General features: G+C 41.3%; 1 protein-coding gene across 23 annotated transcripts in view; it reads left to right on the top strand.

The window, feature by feature from the left end:
* Positions 1 to 27841, top strand: part of PTPN5 (protein tyrosine phosphatase non-receptor type 5) — an 83655-nt gene that overhangs the window by 25915 nt on the left and 29899 nt on the right. For 17 of the 23 annotated variants that reach the window (XM_035539959.2, XM_035539962.2, XM_035539958.2 and 14 more), the window contains 3 exons: positions 21277 to 21443; positions 22345 to 22464; positions 24243 to 24326. In XM_035539959.2, the coding sequence (XP_035395852.1) occupies positions 21282 to 21443; positions 22345 to 22464; positions 24243 to 24326 (366 nt within the window). In that variant the 5' untranslated portion in view covers positions 21277 to 21281. Of the gene's footprint in view, positions 1 to 21261; positions 21444 to 22344; positions 22465 to 24242; positions 24327 to 27841 lie in introns of all 23 variants that reach the window. The other 6 variants (XM_035539955.2, XM_035539952.2, XM_035539949.2 and 3 more) reach the window with 1 other exon arrangement.

The following is a 27841-nucleotide window of genomic DNA, read 5'->3' as shown; positions in this document are numbered from 1 at the left end:
TTTAAGTGGTCAGGGTAGTGGGTGAAAACTTAAGTCACTCTGGACTTGGTTCTAAGCATATTTTATCTCTTAACTCTAAAGTGTTTCCTGTCCCCACAGTGAGGGCTTTTAGAACTACTTTAGAAAGACTGGACTTTCAATAAGGCATTTGGTGTAGATAGACCTTTTTTCTTTTTATTGTCTAGAAAGCTAATCCATTTACCTTCTGCTTACAATATCAGAATGCCTTGATGCTGCACTGGTACAGCCTTCCATACCATCTTGCAAGTATAGCTGCCTTGCAGATTATTGCAGTCGATTATTGTTTTTATGGTACAAAAGCCAGTTCAGTTGGTGTGGGTAAGCCTTTCAAATCAACTCCACGCTGCGAGGGAGGCCCAGCTTATGGAAAGATGCTGAAAGCCTTTGTTGGGGAGCATTTGGAGAACAAAAACATGTTCCATATGCAAACAAGCTGTAAGGTGAATGGGTTCATTCCACCTGCTGTACGTTTTATTTCAGAAATGCCCTTTATGAGCTGTGACCTATTCTTGTTTACATAAAAATTCTGAGACACTTCAGGTACCCTGCAAATATCTCTATTGTGTGTTCAAGTTGTCTTTTCAGATGAAGCACTAGTGGTCAGCTTTGGTCAGCTGGTGATCAATGCTTACTGCTCATTTGACAGTAGAAAGGATGCGCTTTCCTCTCCATAAGCTCACGTTTGTGTTCTTTGCAGTCTTTGTGTTATACAGGTCTTGTCCAGGTCCTCTGAGGCCACAGTTAAACCTAGGCTATAAAACCTCAGTATTCGTTACTTTTACATTGAGGTTATGTGTAGACATGCCAAATAATTGGAAGTTTGATTGTGTTAGGACGTTTTCAAACATGCAGTAAATGTCAAACTCACTTTTTGCCTCAAAGCACTTAATCTTGATAGCTGAGCATAAGTAAAAACATGATACTGCATGCTATGTCATCTTTATAGGCATAGACTTTATATTAACTTCAAAGCAATATGTAAATGCCATTCTGCTGGTTCAACAACAACAACAAAAAAAGATTCAGAACTTATTTTACAGAGCTTATCAAATTTATCCCTGCAGTGAGATTTGGAGTAAAATGCATTTAAAAGTACATAGTTAAAACAGGAGTGAATTTGATCCATCTGCTAACATAAAAACCACAAACAAAATCTATTTTTTACTCTTACTACTATCTAGTGTTTTTACTGAGTAGTAAATGTTATATGTTTATGATATGAGGTCAGCATATGTTACTTAAAGATACTGAGTACGTTCAGAGCTTTCACATTTCATTTCCTTTTTTCCTGTCCACATATGACTGCTTTGTGGAAAATATAGGAAGGATTTTAATAGAATAATGCTTTCTTTTTCCCCTAGTTAGTATGAGACATCACTTCTCCCACTTCTGTTTTTGCTTAGGCTTTTGCACTGCCCTAAACCAAGTGTTCTCCTCTTTAATTTCTTCTCATTTCCACTGGATGATGCTTGGCCTAAATATCATGTGTTCATGATGTAGCCTAAAGGATATTTAACAAAAAGACTTTCAATTCAGCAATTATAGTGTCTTCCTCTTTATATGTGGGCAATACGAAGCAGCGGGTTTTTTTTGGCTTATATGTTTTGTTTTTTAAAAGAAAAAAACAACTAAGTTTTGTTTATTGCAGAATAAGGTGTGATAGTTCTGCCTTGCAGAAGAACTTACCCTGGGAAAACCTGATATGGGAGGGGAGACAGAAGAGACTGACAGATTGACAGTTGTTAACCATTTGACATCAAGGTGAACTTGTTCCGACAAAAAAAAGTCAAAGGTCTCCAGCTGAGTGTGAGCTGAAGGTTGTGTACTTGCCTTCATGTTAACACAATATTGTCAGTATGGAAGCATTGGTAAAATACTGTGGGGGAAGAGAGTTGGCTGTATAGGCTGTCTCTGGTAAGCATGCTTGCTGAAAAGGTACCCTGAAACAGCTTCAGTCTGAGGTGGCTGCACGGATGGGTTTTGGTACAAGAGGCAAAGACAATGATAAAATATCAGCGATAGTAATCGGAGCCAAGGCTCTGGAAGTGGTGTATGAAATGCAAATCAGTGTCTTTAAAGTTGCCAGAAGATACTTTGAAATAAACATTTTAGTCATTGTCCATTATAGGGCCATAAACTGACCCCTGCTTCCAGTTTGGCTAAGGAACAGATGTCATCTACTTGCTCACGAACAAGCTAATGAACCTGGACAATGCAGAAAATGCTGTCTAGAATGTGGCTGAAGGGTCCCAGTATTTAGTGCCTAAGCTGAGCAATCAATGGAACATGTGCAAAGAAAACACTGTCACTTTCAGTGTTGTGCGTGTGAACTAATGAGATGATTCTAATGCTTTGCTTGGTTAGGGTAGGTTGAAGGGTAAATGTTGAATAAATATTTACTTTCAAATTCTGAACAATGCTTTGGGAAACTGTTGGAATATGTTTGTGCTAGCCAGTGGAAAAGGACAGCTAAAGCATGAAATGATGGATTATATAGGAAAAACTGTCATTTCAAACTCCCAGAAGGCTGTTTATTTCACAGAACTGCCTCATGCTGGATTTTGCATGTGCTTACACCCAACATAGTGCATCAAGTAAAATAAAATTGGGTGGTGTTCCTGGAGGCTTGAAAAGTTTCGCTGTAGATGCGTGAGCTGCAGCAGTGAGAGTAGAACAGAGGATGCAGATAAAAGGGGTCACATGAATCTGTGAAAAAGAGCAAAATTAAACATGCTATTTTTGAAGGAACGTGCACTTGGGTTGACAGCTTGAAGTTGAGGTCTTTCAAGTTAAATCTTTGTTAAAGCAAGTTTCTTCTGCAGTATGTACACAATTCAACATGGTAGAAAACTGATATAAATCTCATTCTAACTCTGCATCTAAGATTCAGAGGGAGATGATGAAAATGAGGCAGTTTGCAGTGCCAAGGTACACTGCCTCTTAAGGTTCGCATCTACAGGGACACTGATTTCAACAGAGGTAAATCAAAAATCGATCTAGTTTTCTTGACAGGTATCAATTTGGTAAATTACCATGTGCTAGTTTTAGTTATATGGTCTTTATTGCTTTAGTACAAGTTTCTCTCAGAATTATATAAGGAAGTTTGCCTTGAAGGAACTTCACTTGAGGGATGACATCGGCTGTCTACAGTACGTGAGAGTATAATTATTGTTTCTTGTGGGCCAGATTGTGATCTCTTTCGTTTGGGGGTGTTGCACAAACAGCCCTGGTGACTTCAGGGAGATTTCTTGCAAAAAGAATGAAGTGAATAAGGTTCTAACACTTTCCACTGACAGTAGAAAGAAGGCTGCCCTGGGAACATAGTTTAGACAGATTGTTGACTTAAACTTGAGCTTTCATTATGTGGACATTCCATGATTTTATTGTAGTATTTATAAATGCTAGTCAGCATTTCCAATGAATGCTTGATTCAGAAAGATTTGTCACTACAAAGTGTTTGTAGAGTAACTTGAACAGTTTGGCTAACAACATGCAAATAGAATTGTGAAAAAGCCGTTCTGACTTTCGCATGAAAAATCCCATTGGTTTTCATGTAAGATTTTCTTTCAGTTTTTCTTCCTGTTTTATTACAAATCGTGAATAAGTGGCATTCACAGCACAGCAGGTAAATAGTGAAAATGCCAGTTGTAACATTCAGGAGCAGCATCAAAAGAAACTTTGCCATGGATGGCAAATTCAGCATTTACCAATGGATTAAATACATGAAGTTCACACAGCAAAATTTTGCCTTTGTCAAGATCTTGGCGCATAAGCGGTGACTTGGAAGGTGGTGTTTGAAAGACTTTTTTTTTGTGTGACATACCTTTATGAAGGGCTGGACAGGTTCTTAGGCTTTTACTTTGAATTCTTCTTGTACTTGACCCTTTCTCAAGCTGGAAAAGTAGCAGGTGAATTGCCATGGTGCTCTTCCTTCTTCTTCTGTCCTTCTCATTTTTGCCTTATACTATGTAGCAGGTACAACTGATAAACTGAAATTTGTAGCTTACAGATGTTTACACCTGCTAAGGCTGTCCTCTGGTGTAGTCTCATTCTTCTCACAATATCAGGGATATCTTTGTGTTCAATATCAAAGATACTTTTATGTTACTCAGTCTGGGATTTCCAGAGACATTTAAGGAAATTGATTATTTGTTTTCCACTGAAGTTCTAATGGAAGTTGTTATCCTTTGGCCACCTTTCGGGCAGCCTGCACAAAACCACAGTAGAGTCACCTTGTTGGTATGGCCATGGATGTATGTCACTAAGTGCCTTTTTAGACCACGGTAGAGGGACTTCAGTTCTCCTTGTAGCACTACAACCACGTGAAAGAAACTAGAAATAGGATAGGTGGGCATGACTGACAAGTGAACGACTTCAGCAGGCATCTTGAGTGACAACAGCTCTGGAGAGAACTGTGAATCTGACTGGTCTCTGGCAATGCTGACAGCTTGGTATTGGAGAAGTGTGTATTTTGAGTTTTGAATTGCTGTGAGGGTTAACCATGAACTTCAAAAGGAGGTTAAACTGTTTTAGAGCAGACAGATTTCTGCGAAAAGCAGTTTGAAGTGGTGTATTATGGTGTGTGCTGTCATCTTCAGTGTAACAGTCCAAGTAACAAAATAAAATATACCTAGGTTAATCTCGCGCAGTGTTTTTGTGCAAAGCTGCAGTTTACTATTTGTTTTTCTATAGCAAGATATCTTAACCATTCTGCTCCTGTTGCTGCTTCTCCAGCAGCTGAGTTTTTTGTGGGTTTCCACAAGGATGTATGTACATCTCTTTCCCTTCCACAAGGATGTATGTCTCTTAGGCTTGTTATTTAGCAATCACAGAAGATGAGTCTGGCCACGTACTTTATTGGTGTCAGAGTGAGGTCTGGATGGCATCATCTTTCTTTTTTCCTGGTTTCTGATAAGGGAAATGTGGGTATGTGGGCCTGAGAAGTGCAACAGCAGTCTCTTCTTACAACCCTGCTCTGGATGGTCCTGGTGGGAGAAGAGTCACAGCTGTAGTTTGTTCCTGCTGTGCAGTTAGATGTAGCAGCCTGTGCATACCAGGACAAAAACCAGGTGGGACATAGTGGGATATTCCTTGGAATGGAATTTCTTGGCTTGTCATGCATACTAGCCCTGGCTAGCACTGTAATACTTGCCAACTTAGAACTTATTCTCAGGTTTTGTGCAGATGCAAGTATCATAAACATCCCTGTAGCTTAAGGCCTGGAAGGCTGGGCTCTCAGACTGTCCAGTTTGTAGTAGATGATGCTCTCACAGCTGCACCTGGTTCTTTAACTGTCAGTGACACACGGACACACATTTGTGTGCTGTATTTGCAGACATACAATTAAAGAAAGCAAAAGCATATGGTTGGCAGCAGCTTGAAAAGCCTGCCAGTCTTGGTTTCAAGAGCAACTGTGCAGTATTGTCTCATTACCTTTCAGTACAAAACAGACCCCATGTCTTTAAGCTATTTAAAAAAAAATAGAACTTAGGCCCATCTTTTGAAAAAAGATTAAAGCTGTATAAAGTCCTGTTTCAGACCCTGTGACCCTGTCTGGCTGGACTGGGAATTTTGAAAATTTCCCTAGACCTTCTGAAAATCTGGCTTGTTGATGTCCTTAACTGTTTAGGGAGTGGTGCCCAGCATCATTTTTCCCACTAGAGAAGATGAATCAAAATCCATGTCTTATTTCTGCAGGTCTGCCTTTAAAATTTTCCCTGAGGAGCTCTCAGTAGCAATTGGGAAATGACAATTGCAGAGAAGTTTAAATAGATCTTCTCCTGCTTTGGAGTTTAGAGCAGGGGCTTCCAGAGGAGAGGGAGGGAAGACTCTACCATAACTCTAAGGTTTAATCCTCAAGAAGAAGGAAGTTTTCAGTGTACTGCACTCCTTGCATATGCTGCCTTGTTTGATTTGAGCTGCTGCCAGCTGCTGTTTTTAGTCTCCCCTCACTCCTTCTGCCAGGCTTTCGTACTTCCCCTCCTGGGGGCTTTTCTTCTATGGCCTTGTATTCATTTCCTTCTTTCATCTCTTCTCTCATCACATATTCTCATTCCATTATTCTTAAGCATGCTCATTCCTTCTTTTGTCCCTGTCTTCACCTTTATTTTATCTTTATCTTTCTCTGCTTGTTGTTGCTAGTCTCTTGTCTATCTTGACTTTCATCTTTTATATTACCTGATGGAGAGTGGTTTTGTAGGACCTAGTTTAATGTCGTAAAACAGACATTTTAGAGGTCAAAAATTTTAGAGGCCTGTTTTAGGCATCTGAGATCCAAAACAGTTCAGTGTTTTTTGGTTCAGGCACCTTGTTACATACCTTTTTTTTTTTTTTTTGCATGCCTTATGGTCACTGTTTGAGTTGGTAGACTGATTGATTAATGGGCAAACTATTTACATAGCTACATGCTGAAATAAACTGAAAGTCAGCCCAGTAAACATGCTAGTCATTTTTGAGAACAGAACCTTGCTGACATGTGGCCATTAGTAACAGTCTCAAACTGATTTTTGAGCTGAAGCAAACCACTCTGTGGAAGTCTAATGTCTCGTGTCATGGTATGTTAAACCTCCACTGCTGATTCATGCTAAACAGCCAGAAGTTGTCGGCCTGAAAACAAAGTAAGAGCATCCATTCAGATTTTTACTATCAGTTTAACTAAGTCAGCTTCCTGCCATTCCTTTAGCAACTCTGTAACGTTGACAAGCCCTGTTCTTTTGGAACCATGCTATCTAGACCTCTGTCTTAATAGTTTGCAGACTGAAGTTTCATGCTTTACTTATACCTGCTGGTACCATTTCTGTATCTAGCAGAAGGAAATGCAAGAAACCTCAATGAGAGAAGTATTTCAGTAAGTATAATATTGAGAAGAGGGTGGGAGGAAAATACCATCCTTAAGAATCAGAGGTTTTAATGATGGAATATATTCTTCATTGTGTCATAATTCTCTCTCAGAAAAGAAGCCTTGGGAACCTGAGACTTGCTTTTTTTTTTTTGCCTCTTTTTATCTCTTACCTCCCACTCATGATCTCTGATCTTGTTAATCTGGATCTGCTCTTTATGTTCATAGGGAAAATTTCTTATGAGAGAGAAGAGAGACTGCAAGGACTAAGAAGTTACCAAAGCTGAGGGAGAACAGGCATTGAGTTATGCCTGAACTGTCCAAAAGCAGTGAGGAGCACTCTCCCATCCCTGCTGCCTGAGAAGAGTTGTCAAAGCAGGGCTGATCATGGCCTGGTTTCACCTGGTTAGTAGGATTTGCACCTGCAGTGTGCCCTGTTTGGAAATCTGGTTGAATGTGACCAGGGAGTTAGCCATGGCCCTTTAACCACAAAATGTGCCTTCCAATTGAGATTTGGCTTTGATTGGATGTTGTAAAAAGAACCTATTCAAGCATGTTATTGAGGGAAGGGACAGGAAGGGGAGTCTGCCTTGGTGAACCTTCCTAAGGAGCATCCAGATTTAATGGAGAAAAGAGAGATTCTGCCACTGCACGGGAAAAGCTTTTGGGAGGACGGGAGAGGAGCTGAGTAAATACTGACGCACATGACTTCTGTGGGGTGCATTTTAATAACATCTGTCAGTTCTTTTAAAAGTACCCAGCTGGCTGTGGTTTAGCTGTGCATACCTCCCATACTTATTTCCCCACATAAGGCATTGGTGTGTTCATTTCACACCTGTTCATGGACATGGAACCCCAGTAGACTGAGTTTCTTCCAGTGTGCTTTGCTGTCTTAGTGTTCTGGTGGGCATCTGAGCTTTAATTGCACTATTCTGTTGAGGCTTTGTGTTGTACTGTATTCTATATAATTTCATCTCTGAAATTGCACCCACCACTACGATATGTGCTCATACTGGGTTGTTAGACTGTTCTCACTATGGGATCTGAATGCCTCTTCACTGGAGTCTGTTTGGCTCCTTGTGTGCTGCACCCCATGCTGTGGTAGCAAGCTGCCTGGGTATTACTATGCTGTGATTCTTACTCTGCACCCACCAAAGAACATGAGTGCTTATCAGGTGTCCTTAATAACATGAATCTGGCATGGCTTTATTTTCAACTCAGCTGTTAGGCTAAAAGAATGTGTTATTTTGAATAAAAAGCAGTTTCACCTGAAAGTAAATGGCCAAATGGAATTTTCAGTCCTGACAATAGAGGCCATTTGCTGTTGATTATTGCCATCATGGCACGCTTTAAGTGAGAACAAACATACTAACCCCCTCCAATACACACAGGCCTTTTTTCCTAACAGATTTATTCATTAAGCATATGTTCAAAGACTACAACTATTACCACTTTTAAATAGAACAATTTTTTCATTGCTTTTCATAGATACAGTGCCACGGTATTATGAAAAACCCATTAACATTCCAGATTTAATTAACTAACATGTTCTATTAAAACTGTGCTGCTCCAGCAGTTGTTTCACAATAGGCAGATAAATACTGTATGTTTAAGACTGACCTTCAAATGACAGTCCGAAGTTGCTCCTTGGCAAAGTCTTCAGCAGTCTGAATGCCTTTGTCTTTTCTGTACGTGCCTGAAGAAGTGTCTCTTACCTCTGAGCCCAAAGATGGGGGCTGAGGTGGTAAGGCTGCAAGGCTTGGTTCTGAATTCCTTGCCAAGGCAGCATTCCTACTGAAATAGGGTAGAAATAAATAAATAAAAATAATCTAACCAATTTTGCAGGCTTTCAGGAAGAAGGATGACACTCCTGAAAGACACTAAGTGCCTTCCATTTTGTAGGTCTTCTGTGGGAGATAAATACAGAAAGCTTTTTCAGAGCAGGTCATTTTTCTTTGTCGTTTTTGGGCAGGGGCTCTCAAAATGGTTCCTTTAGCACTCTGTGCACTGCCTGCTGCTGCCGTGTGCTCGCTGACTCTGGCAGGTTCTGAATCTCCTTGGCCAGGCCGCAGGAGCCTCTGCCATTTTCCATAGGTGAAAGTGCTTGTGCAGCAGCTCTTGGGTGAAGCTTCCTTTGTTCTTGAGGCTTTTCTTTGTGCTGCTAAAATGCAATTCCTAGTTGAGACATGTATGACTTTAGTGATTGTGTGACTTTCCAGTTGCTAAGACCACTTCAAGATCTGCAGAGATAAAAGGTCAGTACACAGACTAATGTTGTAATTACCCTCCCCAAAAAAGTAGGACTTGTTATCTTCTTGATTCATCTCTTGTCTTTTGAGTCCCCATTTGGCATATCTGAAATAGATCACAGCACTTCTACCTAAGCCAGGCGTAAAACGTTTCTCCTTGTCCATTCTGCTTATGACTTTACCAGGATAATTAATGTCATCTTTAGCATAAAGGACAAAGAGTGTGTTGCACATAGTTGAAACTGGGAGTCGAGAGGTGCAAAGAAAAAAATTGAGTGGAATCTGGCCCCTGTGGAAGAAGACAAGTAGGGTAGGTAGGAACGTTCTGCACTGGTCCTTAGGAGCTAAGAATGAGACTTCCAAGATCATTCAGTACAGGTTTAACTGCTCTTTGTAGAAGTCAAGTGTGTATCTCAGTGTGGGAAGAGACTTGGTATAAGGCATTTGGCATCTCCGGTGAATGCAGACGAAGTGTTCTGAATAGCATAGCGGGAAGAGAGCTGTGTGGATGAGAAGTATCACTGGAAGAAGTCTTGCTTCCTATTGGCACATACGGTCACCCACACTATGTAAGGAACACAGTATGGATAACATTTGACTGCATACACTTCAAAATACATTATAAAATTCCTGAAAATACAGATTTAGACAGCTAGCACAGTAGTGTTCCAGCATGGGAACAAAGCAGTGGGACATCTTGGGCTCCATGAGGACGTCTGGCCTTTGTGATGACTTGCATTACAAATGTTATGAAATCAGGAGCTCCTGAAAAGAGAAATGCTCTAATCGGGGCCTGAGAAAACAATCTTTTTAACAACCCCAATTTGTGTTGCACAGATGAGGTGGTAAAATGAGTTCATGTCCTTTCATCGTCAGAACAGTAGATGGTGTGAGACCTTTTATACCTGTAGCAATGGAAAATTTTAACGGTGTACCTTGACAGTTCTGCCTCCTGCAAATACAGCAGATGTGCCACCTGCTTCTGTGGAACATCAAATCATATGCAAGTCCTTTCCAGAGTGATCTTGGTCCAAGGTATCTGAGAACACGTCCACTCTGATTGTTGGTGCACAGAACAAAAAAATTCCTAGACTAGCTGATAGTAACCTTGCCCTGGAGCTGAAAGCAGCAATGCTGCATTGTTTCAGGATCTGGTTCCAAAATGATGTCTTGACAGCTTTGCTTATCAGCTTGTGGACCTGTTGGTTCATGTCAGCTCTTGCTAGATGACTTGGCATGAGGCTGTGGAGTATAAGGTAGTCACCTTCTCAGATCAAGGAAAACCTTGGGATGCAGGATTCTGTGAGAGATGTGTTTCTTTGGATTGTTTTATAAGAGACTGAAGCTCTTGACTGCAGGCAAGTGGTGCAAAAATGCTCCCAGAATAATTGCAAAGCTTATCATCAGCATGTGCTTTTTTTCTCACCTACTCTGACATAAATCCATAGCAACTTGTGCATGTCTGCTTATGTAGCTAGACGAAACATTGCCCTGTGCACGTTTCTGTCACTGGGAAGAGGATGAGAAGGCAAACTGTTGGATTCTTTTAGTTAGCTTCTTCAGCCTTTGTGTATGTGTTGATGAGCACAGTACAGGAACCCTTAAAAACTGGACGCAGAAAACAAAGTGAGCTGTTACCTTCCTCTAGGTGCACAGTTTACTTTTGTGTTGTTATGTGGTCAATTAGAGAGGAGGAGAGGTTGATGGAAGTATTATACTTAGCATGCATCTCAGCATGGCCCTAACATGAAGAGCCTGCAGTTACGGAGGTAGCAGAGCACTGATCCAGAGCAACAACGATTGATTGTGTAGCCTTTGCATTTGTGCCCATAATGAAACTGCTCTGCGTGGAAACGGAGAGAAAATGAAGTGTGGACATCCTGTTGCCAGGTGTCCAACACCCTTATCTAACCAAGCGCTTATTCTGGTGACTAAATGATAGCATCTGAAAGGTATTGTTTTTTGAGGAAGCCAAGCAGTGCAAGCATAGCCTTTTTAAATCCATAAAAGAAAGTGAAATGCTTATAGTTGGGATGGTACCCTTGAGGCATGAGGTTTGTGGCTGAAGATGATTGTTGAGACTAGTCTTGATATAATTTACTCTGCTCGGGGAAGAGAATGTCATTGGAATAAATGTTGAATGTGATGGTGGCTATCCTAGATGTTTTTGCTGAAGGCTCCAGGGCATAAGATTTTAGTCACTTAGAAAAGCAGGCTGTATCCAAATGGACAGCATCAAAATCTTCACATTTGAACTTGGTAGGAGGCCAGTGTATCACCCATCTGCTTCAAGGTGCAAGCTCTCTGATTCCCCAGAGGAGGAAACAGATGTAAAACATACAGGTCAGGAGGCTAGGAAGTTGCTTAAGATAAATTAGAAACATGCAATGGTATTTGCATTGCAGCTGCAGAAGTTCTTTACTTGCAAAAAGAAATATGCTTTATTTGAGTAATACAAGTGTGCTAATGCCAATATAAATGATAGTATTAATATTAAATACTTTCAAAAGTGCATGAAACTAGAATGCACTTTGTTTAATTTTCTAATTGCTATCACAGAGGCTGTTTGGTTTTAAATTAAAGTAGCTGTTTTTTGATTATGCAGTCAGGCACTTTTACTCATATCCTGTTGTTAAAGGCTAAAGGTACAAAAGTGATCATTTGGGTTTGAGCAGGGAGAGTCAGTTATTCTATCTCAGAAAGAGAATTAAACTCTGGACATCTAAATCTGCCTCTTTGTTGCCCTGTTGACAATTCTCCCTAGCTATGTTTCTGTGCAAGGCATATCCATAAGCAGTCAAAGCAGCAACTCTTGAACTACAGAATTGCCAAGCTGCTTTGGGGGTGTCAGTTTTCCCTGTTAAATGGAGTTTGCAGGCTCGGAATGATTTGGGGCAACCAACTCAGCTGAAAGTCAACTTGTGGTCTGTTTATAAAAGCTCAAGACACCCCCAGAATTACTGCCAGGCACTTGAAAAACTTTCCCTGAAGAAAACAGTATAACAAAGAAATGTATTCTTTATATTAAAAAGGGGAATGCAGTTAACTGTTAAGCAGTAATCAGAAGGACCTTCTGTAAGGGATTTAATAGGAAAGGAGGAAAAAAGCCTTGTACAAAAACAAAAGAAGCTTTGAATAGAGCCCTGATTGAAAGATGGCAAATGCTAATTATGTGTGGGTGTGATGGAAGTTAATATTCACTGCCTCTGCCCACTGAGGGTCTGCATTCACTTTTCAAGAGCTGTAATTTGACACCGTATTTAATATTTTAATTGTTTTGAACCAAACACTGCTCTAGGGGCCCTAGCTGCCATGAGAAATAGCATATTCTTTAACTTGACAGGTTTCCCAGGAGAAAAGGAAAAGGGACAGTGCTTAACAACACATCCTTTGTTTAAGACCTGTAAGCATTAGTAGATCTGTTAAGCATAAACCTCTTGTGTATTTGATTTAATAGTGGAACTATGATTTATATGGGGACGGGCATAACTAACCTTCCACTGGAAACTCAGAGCAACTCCCACATTATTAGTGGAAGCATTGCAGTTTAAAACTAATATTGGAGGAGAAAGAGACCCGAGTAGATGGTAGAGTAGCTATCATATACTTTGCATTTGGTTCCTTTATCTGACACTCTCTTATTGCTTCTGATGGCTCCTCCTGTTTTGTCCGTGCTAAACTTGGAGGCCTGTCTTTCTCGAGCAAAGAGCCTGATGATTTTGCTTTCCTCTCACTCCCATGTAAGCAGGGCTTGCACCTGAGCTAGCCTTCTCAGCCAAGGGTGTTGTGAGCTGCGATGTTCTTGCAGCTCTTTCATGTGAATTATTACATACTAGAGATTGGATGTGATGATCAAGTAAGTTACTTGCTCACACTCGTTGGGCTAGGGATATTAAGCAGTCAGTAGCACTGCGCAGGACTCTGTCTTGAGCAGCTGGTTTCTCCGAGGAAGGAAGAGTTTGGCAGCAGCGCAAAAGAGGTCTCTGAGTGTCTCCCTTAGGTGCAGCAAAGTATTTGGTGGCAGGCTGCATCCTTCAATGATGTTTTCATAGACCAGAGTCCTGTCATGTAAAATAGTGCTTTCCAAACTCTTTTGATTATTTGGAACAACAAGCTTACAGAGGTAAGGAACTTGGAGAATGGCTATGAATTTTGCTTTTTCTCTTTCCTGTATTTCTTTTCCCCTCAGTTATCATATTTTTTTCGTGAACTAGTTCTTAAGCAACAAGAAGATGAGCCATGGGGGGGGGGGGGGGGAAGAGAGAGCTGATATAGGAAGACACATTAAAACAATTTTCACTAAAATCTTCTTGGAATGGATTTTGTTTTTGCACTTCAGACCTGTAGAGAACAAGCACACTTTCAAGCAAGTAAACTTGCACTGGAAGAATTTCTGAGAAACAGGGCCAAACATTAGCTAAGAACAGATTCTTTCTCACAGTGAAAAATCAGGCTCGCTTTCTGAAGTGCTAATTCTGTCTTATAAAAAAAATCCTATCTCGTTCTTAACAAGCCTCTAGTTTTTCTACTGAATACAAGCCGCAGCATTAGTTTAAGAATTAGTCTGAAAATTAATCCCGGTTTAGTCTGCAAGTCAGTTTCAGAGGTGTATTTTTGGAACAGTTTAATAAACTGGGAAGCTTCTGGGCATTTCCTTTTTTTAATGACTTAAGAACTGAAGTGTCCAAAAATCTAATCAGAGAAAAAATACTACCTTCATAATTTAATTAAATGTATATTTCTATTCAACTGTACAACCCAACGTAATAGACTTGTGCCTGCTATAACCTTGATAAAACAAGTATCCCACCACAGATAGCAGGGTCCCTTCTTTACATTAGAATTTAACAGGTGGCAGGAGATGTTGACTCCTGTTGTAGCTTCCATGAAAATCAAGCAAAGGAAAAGGGTTAAGGTTTTCTCTTCATATTATTCTGTTTGAAAAAGGATTGCAGTTGATGGACATTTCCACTGCTGCAACTCAGCTAAAGATGGCCTTAGGAACTGGGGTCTATCCAGAAGGTACTGTCACTTGTCATTGTGACACTTCCCTGTGGCAGCCAGGCAATTACTACGCAGTGCCTGCTGGACTGTTGAAAAAGTCACAGCATCTTGAAAACTTTGAAGTTGGAGAAAAGAGGAAAAATCTCAAGGGCTGGTCTGAAGCCTGAAACTTGCGGAACAGATCAGCAGTGACCAGTTGGGAATCAGATGAGGTCTGCAATCTGTTTGCTGGCTGGTCCCTTCTTGTAGAAGAAGAAGAGGGGGAGGCAATTTGTCTTGCAATCTGATATTTCGCTTCTCCATCTTTCTCTAGCAGCTTGCAGGCTTGCTCTTACATGTGACCCTGCTGTATCGTAATAATGGTCCTGGGTGAACATGAACATTTTTTTTTGACTTCACCTCTTTTTCTCTCCTCCCACCCATCCCAGATGAAGTGGCAGGTGGACTGAGTGGGAGCAGTGTGAAAATGAATGCAGAGAAAATGTGTGACTCAGCAGTTCAGCAGGGAGCTGCTGAGTGGAAAGGCAGCTATTCTCCTCACACACTCTGGTATTGGGTTCCTGTTCCTTCAGAGATGAGAATAGGCCATTTATGGATGGAGTTTTGCAGCCCACCAGCAGGGAAGAGGGCTGTATATTCTTTTTAGCAGAACTTGTCTTAAGTAGAGAGGAAAGTTTTCTCTAAGTTGGTTAAGTAACGTTACCAGTAAAAGAGGAGAGGTATTGGACTAGAAATACATAGACCTCAGTTTGCTGCCTGGTTTGATCATGACTTTTCTGCATGACTTTCCACCTTCCTTTCTTTTCTCTTGATGTATCTTTCCATTCTGGTAATCGGTTTGGCTTAAGCAGTGTCTGGACTCCACCAGCTGACCTTGAAAAGTGTAAATCTCAGTGCTCTTTCTGGCTAGTAGAAGGCACACATGTCCCTCTCTGTGCTTCTGTTTAAACAAACTTCAGGGAACATTTGCCTTTCTCAGAATTAAGGCTGGCTTTAGGTGCACTAACTGCCACTCACGGGCAAGCAGGCACAAAGGCAAATTGATGCTCTGTGTGGGTTGTCCTCTACTTCATAGGGGTAAATTAATCTTTTTCTCAACTAATAATAGGGAGGGGCATTGCAGTGTCTAACTAAGCATTTTTGTAATGATACAAATGAAAGTTGAGATATTTTGTTATCAGTTTTATTCTTAAGGAAGGACTGAAGAAGATTTTTCTCTGTAGACTAAGCAACAGGAGGTAGGCGCTTTGTATCTGTGAACGTACTTACTAAAAACTCAGTTTCAGATCTGTAGTTTGCATTGTTGTCACTGAAGTTTCCATCAACTTCTGTTCCAGAGTTTGATCTTTCAAAGAACAGATAAACTGTTTTCTTTCAGCTGATGCAGATGATACATGCACACACGCGTGCGCACACAGGTACCTGTAAGGTGCATTTGGGATTGTTTTTCTTTTCAGCTCTTCATCTGGATACTTTCAGGGACTACATACTCTCCCAATCAGTGTTTTATTCAGACATTTGGAAAAGATAAAGTATGGGACCGTCGGAAACAGTAATCAAGTAGAATAGTAGTCGGTACTGTATCATAATTGGGAAGGTACAAAAAAAATTAATAATGGAGGAGCCAGAGAGAGAGATGCCTTCTTAGTATAACTACGTGTGTGGAACTAGCATTCCCACTGCTTTCAACACAGCTCATTAGATCTTGAGTGTAATTTTTAGCATAACTTGTCGGATGAGTTAGGAGTGTAGAGAACATGAAGAAAAAACAGCCTTTCCCTCATGGGGAATTGTACCCATCAGTAAGAAGTTATGACATAGCTTCTGCCATTGTATTTAGTTCATGAATATCTGAGATTGGCTGGTTGTGAAGATCAGTAAAAGTTTGAGTTGTAGGTTAGTGACTCACCAGATGGTTTCCTGTGGGGAGAGGAATTCAAGTCCACAAGTTGTTTGCAATGCAAATATGGCAAGTCCCCTTCCTTATACCCACTTCCTCCCATACCACTGCAGTGCAAAAGAAAAATTCTCTTGATCTAGAAGCTAGTTATTCTGTTTCCTTCATTCTCATACTGCAAGGTGTTGCAAGCAAAAGAGAATGCCCCCTAAGGCCATCTCTTTGTACTAGTACTATAGTTCCATTCCTTGAGTAGAGGAGCTGTCTTTTTACATTCCAGCAGCACAAGCTGCCTCTTGTTTGTGTATTCTCTGAGGCAGCTCATCCATGTTGGGTGTGTCTTGACAGCATCTGGACTTCCCTGAAACCAATGTCTAATGACTTGCAGATTTAATGGGCTCCTTACCGGCTAGGTGAAGTACAAAACCAGGGTTATGTCCTGCATATGCAATTTCAGTGCATGTGAAAACAAGCTTTGCAGACCCCTATCAGTAGCATAAGTTCAGTTAATGTTCTCTAATCAATGGCAGGCCTTCCTAGCAGTTAGATGGAAATCTGAGACAGTGATTTCAATAGAGAGTTGCATTTTGAAACCTGAAGATGTAGGGGCTATATATGGATTTAGGTCTGTGATGTAAAGTGTTTGTAATTTTGCTGGGTGTTAAGTATTGCTATCATGTTCATAGTTCACAATGCTTTCTAACTCTGGTCCCATTCTTCAGTGTAAATTCTTGTCAAGTACAGTCATCATGGAGATGTAAGCAGGTTGACAAGGGTACATATCTTCCTCACACCTAGCACAAACATGGGACAGTGCAGCTGAGCTGCTGCGGCCTCCTGACTGCTGCAGCTTGAGAGCTGGCGGTATAGGTGAGGCCCATTTCTCCTTCCTACCGTGTGCATCTAGCAGGTAGTTCCACAGAGCCTGTGGGTTGCCTGCCTGTGCTGCCCTGCCCCCAAGCTACTTCTGCTTGTTACTGCCACGAGGACAGCACCCACTGTAAGAAGCATGGAGTGGTTGTTCTTCCTGTTTTTTCTCGCTGGTGTCTGTCCTGTGTTTCCTATTTGTTAGGAAATACAGCCAGGATACATGGTTGCGGAGGTTTTTTTTTTTTTTTTTTTTTTCACGTGATGGTTCTAAATATGAATCAATTGAGTTACAGAGCTGCTGCTGCCTTGCCCACAGTGGCATTCAATTGATTTATGGTGTATTTGTTACTGCAAGGCATTGTCATCGTACGTCCATTACTACAGTGCCATTTAGTGTTCCAGTTAAGTCTGGTACTCCAAGTGTGTGGTTTTCTTCCAAGAGTGTATATATATTCTCGTTTCATTCTTCTGCCCTATCTGTACCCATATGCAGAGTCAAAAAACAAGCAAACAACAACAACAAAAGAGAGGTAAAGGGGTATTAGAAATAGATATATTCTGAGTTATGGAAGCCTACTGTTACCTTGTGAGGGGATGAAGAAGTTCCCCTGTATAGATCATTCCTTAGCAAATTGTTGTGCCATTTATTTTTAGCAACTTGCTCTGGTGGCCGTGTTTAGGGAAAGTATACAGGATGGATGCATCGCTAGTTGGCTTTAGAAAGTTATTTTTCCCTGAACAGCAAGGATGATGGTCAAGTTCACAGTGCTGCTTTGAAATTCCGATTTGCTTTAACAAGGAGAATGCCTGATACAGATGTCAGAGACCTTTTAATTCTTCCTCCAAAGGGTTTTTCTAGCAAACTTAGCCCTGTGTCGAAGGAGAAGTACTGGTGGAACTTGAATTTCTGCATCATGGGACAGGGATTCAGGAGGCTATCACGTGGATGTTACATTTCACTGTCAGTCAAATCACTCAGAGGTGAGGCATAACTGACTCCTTCTGGATATAGTCATTCTTGTCAGCTGTCTCAAGACCTTTCCACTGACCTTGACATGAAAACTTTTACTGATGTCTCACTCGTGAGACATCTGATTTGTGCACTGAAAGAAACCCCAACCCATTATCACAAGCAATACATGAATGTAGGATTGTAATCTGAAGTTTGAATGGTGACTGAAGTATTGTTTAACACAGACATAGTTAAATCAATACAAAATCCTAGGGGGGCATCACTACGTTTGTTAAAGTCTAATATTTGAGGATTTGGAATACTAAATTTTAGTGGACTTGTATTAATCTACTTTAAATTCTTTTTATGTCCAAGACATGATTCTTTATATATACATTTACACATATGAATTCTGACAGTTTTCCAGTATTGGAGTTCTTGATCTAGCGCCACTGTTGATTTTTACTGTACTAGCGAAAACACCTGTTGGTAGCAGCTGAACAGAAGCAATTCAGCATAGCAGGGATCCGTGGCTCTTAGGTCCATAGAGCAGATCTCTACCTCGTGCAGTAAAAAATAATTGATGGTAGAAGTGTCTATTGTCCTTCACATAGGGCAGAAGAAGAACTTGACTCCTACAACTGTACATCTGTTGCTAGACAACACTGGAATACCGGCAATTGGGCTTCTTGGCTCTGGAGAGGCATAGATCCCCATGGTTACGGACCCAGCGCTCCCCTAACTTTGACGTCTTTGTTCCAGAAGGCGTGTGGTTAAGCGGCCTTACCATCGTCATCTGGAGTCAGGGTTCTGTTTCCAGCTTAGACACGATTGGCCTTGTAAAATCTTAGGCTGTTACAGATATGAAATGAAGACATTCTATTTACCTGCTGCATAACAAGGTAAACGAGCTTTTCGTCAGTTAAAAAAGAAGTCGTTTGAAATATGAAATATTATGAGTTTATGAGAACTAGTTGAAAGCTGAACTTGACATCTGTATTCTCTGGTTCCTTGCTCTGGTTGTCTTCCCAAAGATATTTTAGTTGTGCTTTGCTTCTGGAGCTTCAGGAAGGTGCATCCAACAAAGGCCATCACTAGGATTTGGAATGACACTAAAAGACTCATCAGCCATTCTCAGGGACTGAAGTATGTTATTTAATGCAGATGGAGGAAAAGTTGGACTTAAACCGTGCTTGGTGAAAACAGGTTAGAGACTCAAGCAAGTCATAATAAACTATGCAAATAGACTTTGTTGTAGGTTTATCTCAGCCACATGTGAATGCCTTTTGCATGGATGGCAAAAATAATTTCTGACATCAAGATTATGTCCTGGCTAAATTTCAACTTCCTGTTCCAAAACACAAAGCATAAGCATTCCACAAAAAGAGCAGAAAAAAATAGGCAAATAGTAACAAGGGGTTTCCCTTTGTTCTAGTCTAAATCCAGTGAGACGTGAAGCAGTCTGAAGAGTTGGAAACTTTCAAATTTAACTCATTGTGGAATATGAAAACGAAGGCCAACATTGAAAGTGTTAACTATAATGCAACCTTAACTATAGACATGACTGCTGTGTCATCTTCCTGGAGATCTTTGCGTCCAGCTCTGTGTAGCACAGTACCAGGGGTCAGATGTTAAGCGTGTGGCCAGTGTCTCTGGGTGGCGTTTGGGTTGTGTGTGTTTCTTGGAGAGTGGGGTTGTCATGGGCTGTGCATTACTGGCTGGAGCCTGAAGGGCAGAGAGGTAGAGTTCCCATGACCTCTTCAGCTGTATTTCAGAAATTGTCTGCTTTTTATTAACAAGTGCTATTTTTCAAACTGTTTTCTTCCAGCATTAAGGATGCATAGATGGAAGTGAAAGGAAATTTACTATTGAGAAATACAGGCTGGTTGACATTTCTGATACTACCTTTTTAATTCCATATTTTTTGCACATTTTATTGCTGTATGATTAATACGAAAATGGCATACATACCTGGGTGTATGTCTCTCTAGATGTGTATTCTCAGTGTTTCCTGAGAAATACCTGTACAAAGACAATGAAAATAGCTACCTAGATCCACTTAGAGCCAACATACCGTGCTGGGGCCATTCCCCCTCACAAAATGAGTGCAGATATCTTGAATATAAGAAACAAGTAACCTGAGCTTTAGTGAAAGTACCAGGTAGTACCTTGCAGGTGCTCCTTTTTGATTAATCTCTGGGTCTCCACAGTCATTGCACATTGATGATCCTTTTGCTGTTGAGCAGCTGTGGGAATGGAGAGCATTGCAGGAAGCCATTAACACTTCCTAAATGCCTTGTTTTCTTATGGAGGCATGTCCTAAGGTCTGTTTCAGTAAAGGGAGGGAAGACTATTGAGTAGTGGGAAATTAACAGCTCGTGGAAATTAACAGCTCATGTTCCTGCCCACTCTCACGGTTTTGTGTTCTAGAAATCAGAACGTCAGATTTCCATGAATCCTTATCGTACAGATGACCAGCCCCTCAGATGATACATGAATCCAATGTTTCTTTCGCCTAATTAGAGCTGTGGCTAGTTTCTGGATGCTTATCCAACACAGGCTTACGATTCCAAGACTTTTAGAGAAATATCTGATGAAGAGAGCATTCTGTAGAAACCTGACCTTGACCAACCACAGAAGTGCCAACAATGTGGCTTTTACCTGGGGCACACAGAGCCAATTTAGGCTTAAGAATAGTGTTGTACATAGGGCAGCCTTGGGATTTTCCTCATGTGGAAGGGGGTAAATCAGGAGTATTTACAGCAGATAGGTCTGATCTTTTACTCCTTTTAACTTGTAAATTAATTAATGTCTATGCATACTGTGTTCAAAAAGCTGCTACTGTGGGACTTACCACTCCAGTGCATATTTCTATTGAATGGAATAGCGTTATAACATTATTAAAATAGCTCTTAAGTACAAATTCATCCACGAAGTAAGTTTTTAGACTTAGTCTGTGCCATAGAACACTCAGCCAAAAATCCAGAAATCTGCAGTCAAATTAGACAAAACAGACAAATAAGTGGAAAGGAAGAAACTGAGGCAGGGAAGGACAAAATGGATTCTCTGCCATCATGCAGCTGGAGCTAGGAAGTAGCACAGATGGTTCCTTTTTTAAAAAAAAAAAAAAAAAAGTAAAAACAAAGGTACAGCGATGTAAATGAGAATGCATTAACAACAAAGCCCAGAATCTGCACCTCCGGAAAGAAAGGGAAAATAATTTATCCGCCCACACTCACTTTTTTCTGACGAAGGCAGGTGAATACAGCTGCACTAATAGAGTGTGACGCTCGCAATCCTGAGCCGCACTTACTGATGCAGAACTGAGAGGTAACCATCGTCTTTAGGAAAACAATAGTTCTTGCAGCCTCCGCAGTGGCTGCAGGGTTATGTGCTATTCATTCCCTGCACATGTCATTTTCATGTGAAGGTCTTTCCAATCCAGCTGCAATGGAGTCCATGGATGAAGCTGAAGGACAACAAGGACAGCTGAACAGGAAAGAGCAGTCCCTGAAAGCCTCCCAGAAAACAGCACTGCTTGGTTGGGCTGCCTGGTGGAATGGATTCATGACTGGAGACAGCATGTGTCTGTTTGTCCTCTCGCAGATACTGGTAAGGAAGCTTGTCATCACTTTGAAATGCTGGGACCCTTCTCTCAAGCTTTCTTGTCTTGGGAGGATTCTTCCTCATTAGTGGTGGACATAGCAGTGGACAGAGCCGCAGTCACCTCCCACAGCCTTGCTTTGCAAACAGCCTTTGCTTTTGGATGTCCCAGACTCCCATCCCATTCCCTGCCCCTTTGAAAATGCCTCCTTTGTAAAATGGCTAATCTCACAACTGATCAGTTTTCTGCAGCTAATATATTTGGGGGTAAATAACAATCTTATTAAAAAGTGAACTGGCAAGTATACCCTTTAAGGTTCATTCCAGTGTGCCCTTCGTGGTAGGAAGTGAGGGTATACCTCTCTGTGAGGGTGCTAACTGTAACATCATTGTTTTTGTCATTTTATGTTAACTGTGGTGAGTGTAGCAACATTGTGATTCAAATGAAATGCTTCAGTATGTATGTGTATATATTTTTATAGGGATAAGTACGCGAACATTACTATTTGTGAGAGATTTGCATAGTATGAGAGAGACGTTTTAATAACACCAAGTTCATTGAATTCCAGTTTTGATTTAAAAGTAATAACGCTGAAAGCTCAGAAGTCAGAGGGATCTCTGCTCTTTTGATGTACGGACTACCATAGGCAATCATTTTGCTAGTATAGATCGGAGGAAGCTTGCTGAACTCACCGATAAGCATCTAGTTCATGCTTGCTGAGCATTTAGCCCTCAGTCTTTTTATTGTTGTTAAGTTATAGCATAGAAAATACCTGACTTCTGAAAGCAAAAGTGGTGATCAACATAAAATCAATGAGAACTAAATTAGTTAATTATGCTGTCTTGAAATGAAAATGAATGTTTGTATAATGAGGGATACTCATTATGTATTTTCTGATTGATTGCACAGCTTCTCTGCATGATGCTGTGGTACAGCACTTATGGGACCATCCCAGCAGCTCAGAATGCCTTTGACCTGCTGTCTTACCTGCTTACCCCATTTGAACGATTTTTGTCAGGTCAGGGGGAGGTAAGTCCGTGTGTTCTTCTCTCTGATTGTATGGTTGATGTCAGTAGCTTTGGATGATGTTTCCAATATCTCTTCAGACTACATGTATGATACACATGCACTCAGAATAATATCGTGACTGCTGCATTGTGTGTATGTTCTGAAAAGCATTTTCTGAAAGCACTTTCATATTTTATTTTCAAGAAACAGGGCTAAATTTTTGTTTATGATGTTACATCAGCTCAATGGATTTTTTTATAATGTACAAATGATTGCAAATGAAACAAAGCAATGAGAAATCAGCCCTATAAGGCTTAGCCGACATAAAGGAAGAGCTGGAACTTCATTTATTAGAATCGATAAAAATTTAAATTCTGGAAGAATGAATGAAGTTGCATAAAGGGTGCAGATCACAAGATACTCTGTCACAAAATTCTGTTTTTGTTGAGTGTTTAGAGCATATCTGGATGTGGTGAAAGTATTTCAGGTGTACTAGGAGTATGGATACAATTATATCTTCAAAGCTACCTCAGTAAAATTGCTTAACTTCTCACCATGACATGACACACATACTGGTATGATTCATTTGATTAATTACTGGGGTAATTATACCCAGTGTAGATTCTGCTAGCATGGACAGAACCTTAATTAAATGGTGAGCAGCTACTTTCAAAAATCAGGTGAAATATAATTGTTATCAGTATGTTTAGATTCATTGTACATGATCTTTGTAAAGGAGGCTAAGCAGTACAAACAGAAGATCTGAGTCAGTGCCTCTTGTGGCTGAAGTACAGCGGAGACTGTTTTCTGTGTTCCCTTAACAGTGTTTGAGCTGCATGTCACCTGTTCTTTTCTTTATTTGAAAGAAGCACTTTCTCTTTGTCCTTCCTTGGTTGGATTTATTATGATGCATAATCAAAGCTCTTCATAGAGCATTGCCTGTATCTTATTTGCAGTGGGCCTATCATTAACAAATTGTTCTTTACAAAATTGTTGATTTATAGGACTTTAACTGAAAATAAATGTTCTGTGAGTTCAGCGTGGAGAAAAGTGATTCCTAGAATGCACCACAGGAACACCCTGAGTATGACTCTGTGCAGATGTTCATGCATATCTTTGAGAACTGTTTATTATAGCACTATCTACAGTACACATTTATACTTGAGAACAGTAAAGGCAAAGAAATTTGACATTTAAATAAAACTCTTAACTCTGAATTTCTTTCTAGCATTTTGTACATATTGCTGAGAACGAGGCTGGACTCTGAACTACTTAAATATGACTCAGAGCATTAGAATGAATTTCACTGCAAGTACTGTGAATGAACCTGATGACATTCGACAGAATGCATGGAAAATGCAGGAGAGTCCTCTGTGGCTGGGTTCTTATTAAGGACCTACAAACACAGGAACAGTACTAAACTTAATTCAGAGCCTTTTGCCAAGAGATAAAATTAGACTGACTGTGGCAATGAAACTTGGGTCCAGGCTGCAAAATTCAATAGTGTATCCAGATCTCAATTTTGGAAATATTTATGGGCACGAAGCAGATTTACTGTTTCAGCAACAGCCTTCACAGTGGAATCTGGCTTTCAGACCTTCAGAGATAGTTTGTCTTCTCCAAAGCCTGGCGTTTTTCTGGTGGTGGTGGCTTTTCCACAAACAAGAGTAGGGTATGACTAATCCACATGGAACATCCAAGAATGGATGCATACTGTCTGACAAAAAACATGTATGCAGATACTACTATACTGTGCTCTGAAGTACTTCATAATTATTATCGATTCTGTTGTTTTGCAGGACCTGACTAGAATTGGGAGTGTTGTGGTATCATATATCCTGCTCTCTTTAGCATCTCTAGGACTGCTACTTGTAGGATCTCTGGTAAGTACAGTACTGTGCAAACTGTGTTTGTGCCCTTTCTTCAGCAAGTTTTTGTAAGATGTCTAATTTACCCTAAGCTATTGACGCTATGCCTAGGATGGTTTTAAAACCACATCTGGGCAATTTCTATGTAACTTTTGGCATGCTTTACGTAGAGAAATCATGACTACACTTATTCTTAATCAATTTCTTGATGAATTGTGGATTGCACTGATGGTTTTTATTCCTTCTGTCTGCAGATGGACAAAGTATTTTCACTTAGAATAGAAGGGATGTGGCCCAGTAAAGGAACCATCTCAAATTGCTGCCTTATGACTTGACCACGGAGCATCTGTTATATGAAGTGGCAGAAAGAGCTGTTGCAGAGCACCAGGGCACTTGTGGGTGCAATGTCCTTGTAGATACAGGCCAAGGCCCCAGCCGCAGAACAATATTAGCGGCATGACTACAATTAATCTAGTTAATTGTCAGCCACTGGGGAGCAGGAGCAGTGTATTGTGCTTCTGTGTGACTGTGTAATTGGCACAAAGGTGTGCACTAGATGGGAAAGCTAGGGAGAAATCTCTCACTTCAGGGAGTTTTAATTGAACAAGGCATTTCTTGCCCCTCTACGTTCTGTTGAAGTGGGGATGCAGGTAGAACATGGCCTCCTGTCACTACAGCATCTTCAGGCAGCTCAGGAAGCTGAAGCTATGCTGAGTACATGCAGTTTAAGTGATGTGCAATGTAATGAAGTGTATCATAGAATCACAGGACTGTTGGTTGGAGGGGACCTCTGGAGTTTGCTAATCCAACATCTGGTTGAAGCAGGGCTGTTGCCAACACTTGATACAGTCAGACGAGCGTTATTCTACACAAGTTTTGAAAACCTCCAGCGAAGGAGATGTATCACCTCTCAAGGTACCCATGCCTTAACAATATGGCATGCTTGGGGAGGAAGATTTTCCTAATGTCTGATCTCAATTTCCCAAACTGCAGCTTGTGGCCCCTGTCCCTTGTGGTATCAGCTGTAGGAAGGGTCTGGCTGCATCAGCTCCGTAGCTGCCCTTGAAGTAGTTCCAGGCTTCCATTGCATCACCCCTAGCTGCCTCTTTGCCAGACTGAAAAAGCTCGATTCTCTCCACTTTTTTCAAAGCTCATGTGCTCCACACCCCTGACCTTTTTGTAGCCTTACACTGGGCCTGCTCCAGTTTGTTCATATCTATTTTAAAGTGGAGGACCTAAAACTGGGCATGTTATTTAATCAGTGTGCAGCTGCACCAGTGCCAAGGTGAGTGGGATAATACCTGCTTTAATATGCTGGCCATGCTCTTCCTGATGTCACCTGGTATGAAGTTTGTCATATTATATACCATGGTGAAGTTCACTCAGAGGCAGCACAGTGGCAAAATCTTATGTTTACTGTGTAAGGTGATACACTTTTTAAAACCATTCTCAAGGCAAAGTAATTAGTGTTAATGTCTGCATTACTGTGATCTTTGATGTAGGCAAAGAAGCTAACCTGGCTTATGTAATGTTCTGCTTTTTTGATGCTGCTGTTCCTTATCCAGATGTTTATTTTTTGAGGACAAAATTTGTCTGGTGATTTTGTGACTGCAAATAGTAATGAAGAAAAATGAGACATCTGAGGGTTTTGATGAACTGTGTGCATTCCAGGTAATTGTTCAGCAAAACATTCTGAGCTGGAAATCAGAATAGCAGAGGTGTGATTTCTCCGTTTCCATCCAGCAACAAATAGGCTGGATATACATTTTATTGTCAAACCATTCTTAGGATAGAAGGTAACTTCAAACAAGAGCTTTGTGCCCAAAATTCCTGATCTCACTCATTTTGAACTGCTTTGAATCTATAGCATCACCTTGCAAATGAACATTTTTATCAGTGTAAATGAGAGCTGATTGGGCTCATTAAGTGTTGGTTAAAACTTCTGTATAGAAGCAGTTTTATAACAGCTTCCCTGTAGTTGAATTTGCTTTGTTTTGTGATCATATGGTCTGCACTAACGGACAGGTCCAAGGTGGATTAGGGCACGAATGTCACTGTGACAGCCTGTTCTCTGGACAATTCACAGAGCATCAGACCATAAGTAATGTCCTGTGCAGTCAGAGCAATGGTCTGTCTCTCCCAGCACCTTTTAGGAGTGGGTGTTTAGAGAGCATATGAGCCTGGTCCATTCCTACTTGTTACCTTACTGCTCATCACTGGTCATGCTGATTTGCACTTTGAAAACATCGGTTTCTACCAGTATTTAGGGAATCAGGTTTAAAATAGTCACTAGTAGGACACAGGCAATACCACAGTGATGGAGCTAAGCAGGATTTCTAGAATCCTAGCCTGGTGGACAACAGACAGTTGCATGAAGGCAGTTTTCTTTATTTTCCTTCTGTCTCAGTGTCATGTTTTTACCCTGCTGGGCAACTGAACTCCACAACTACTGTCTTGTTCCCCTTCCTCAAAGGAAAAGGGGGAGAAAATATGATGGAAAAGGCTTATTGATGAGATAAGGACAGGGAGATCACTCATCAATTATCGTCATAGGCAAAACAGGCTCAGCATAGGGAGATTAATATAATTGCCTATTACTAACAGGCTAGAACAGTGAGAAACTAAAAGCAAACTAAAAACACTTCTCCCCCTCCCATCCACTCTTTTCTACCTCCTCTCCCTATGCAGTGCAGGAGAAGGGGGCTACAATCAGTCTGTAATGCTTTCTCTGCTGCTCCTTCATCCTCACTCTGCCTTTGTTCCACACAGGATCCCTCCCACGGGATGCTGTCCTTCCTGAACTGACCCTGTGTGGGCTTCCCACAGACAGCAGCTTTTCATGAACTGCTCCCACATGGCTCCATACCATGGGATCCATCCCCCAGGAGCAAACTGCTCCAGCACGGATCCCCCACGGGCAGCAGCTCCCCCCAGACCCCCTGCTCCTGCGTGGGCTCCTCTCCACGGGCTGCAGCTCCAGCCCGGGGCCTGCTCCTGCGGGGGCTCTCCATGGGCCGCAGCCTCCTCCAGGCCACATCCACCTGCTCCACGTGGGCTCCTCCATGGGCTGCAGCGTGGAGATCTGCTCCCTGTGGGACCCATGGGCTGCAGGGGGACAGCCTGCTCCACCAGGGGCATCTCCACAGGCTGCAGGGGAACTTCTGCTGTGTGCCTGCAGCACCTCCTGCTGCACAGACCTTGGGGGCTGTGGGTTTGTTTCTCGCTCCTCTCTCTCAGCTGTTGTTGCACTGTAGGTTGTTCCCCACCCCCACCCCCCCCTTAAATCTGCTCTCACAGAGGTGCAAACAACATTGCTCACTGGCTCAGCTCTGGGCAGCAGTGGCTTCCTTTGGAGCTGACTAGAGCTGGCTATGATCTGACATGGGGCAGCTGCTGGACTGTGCTCACAGAAGCCACCCCTGCAGCCCCCCTGCTACCAAACCCTTGCCATGTGAACCCAGTACACTCAGTCAAGTGATCTTTTTTTCATTCCCCATGGATTTTAAGTGATGTGATGCCCAGAAAGGACT

This window comes from Cygnus atratus, chromosome 5 (genome assembly GCF_013377495.2).
Source record: "Cygnus atratus isolate AKBS03 ecotype Queensland, Australia chromosome 5, CAtr_DNAZoo_HiC_assembly, whole genome shotgun sequence".
NCBI lineage: Eukaryota > Metazoa > Chordata > Aves > Anseriformes > Anatidae > Cygnus > Cygnus atratus.
Note: the sequence above shows the minus strand (reverse complement) of the source record. Positions and strands in the feature narration are given on the sequence as shown.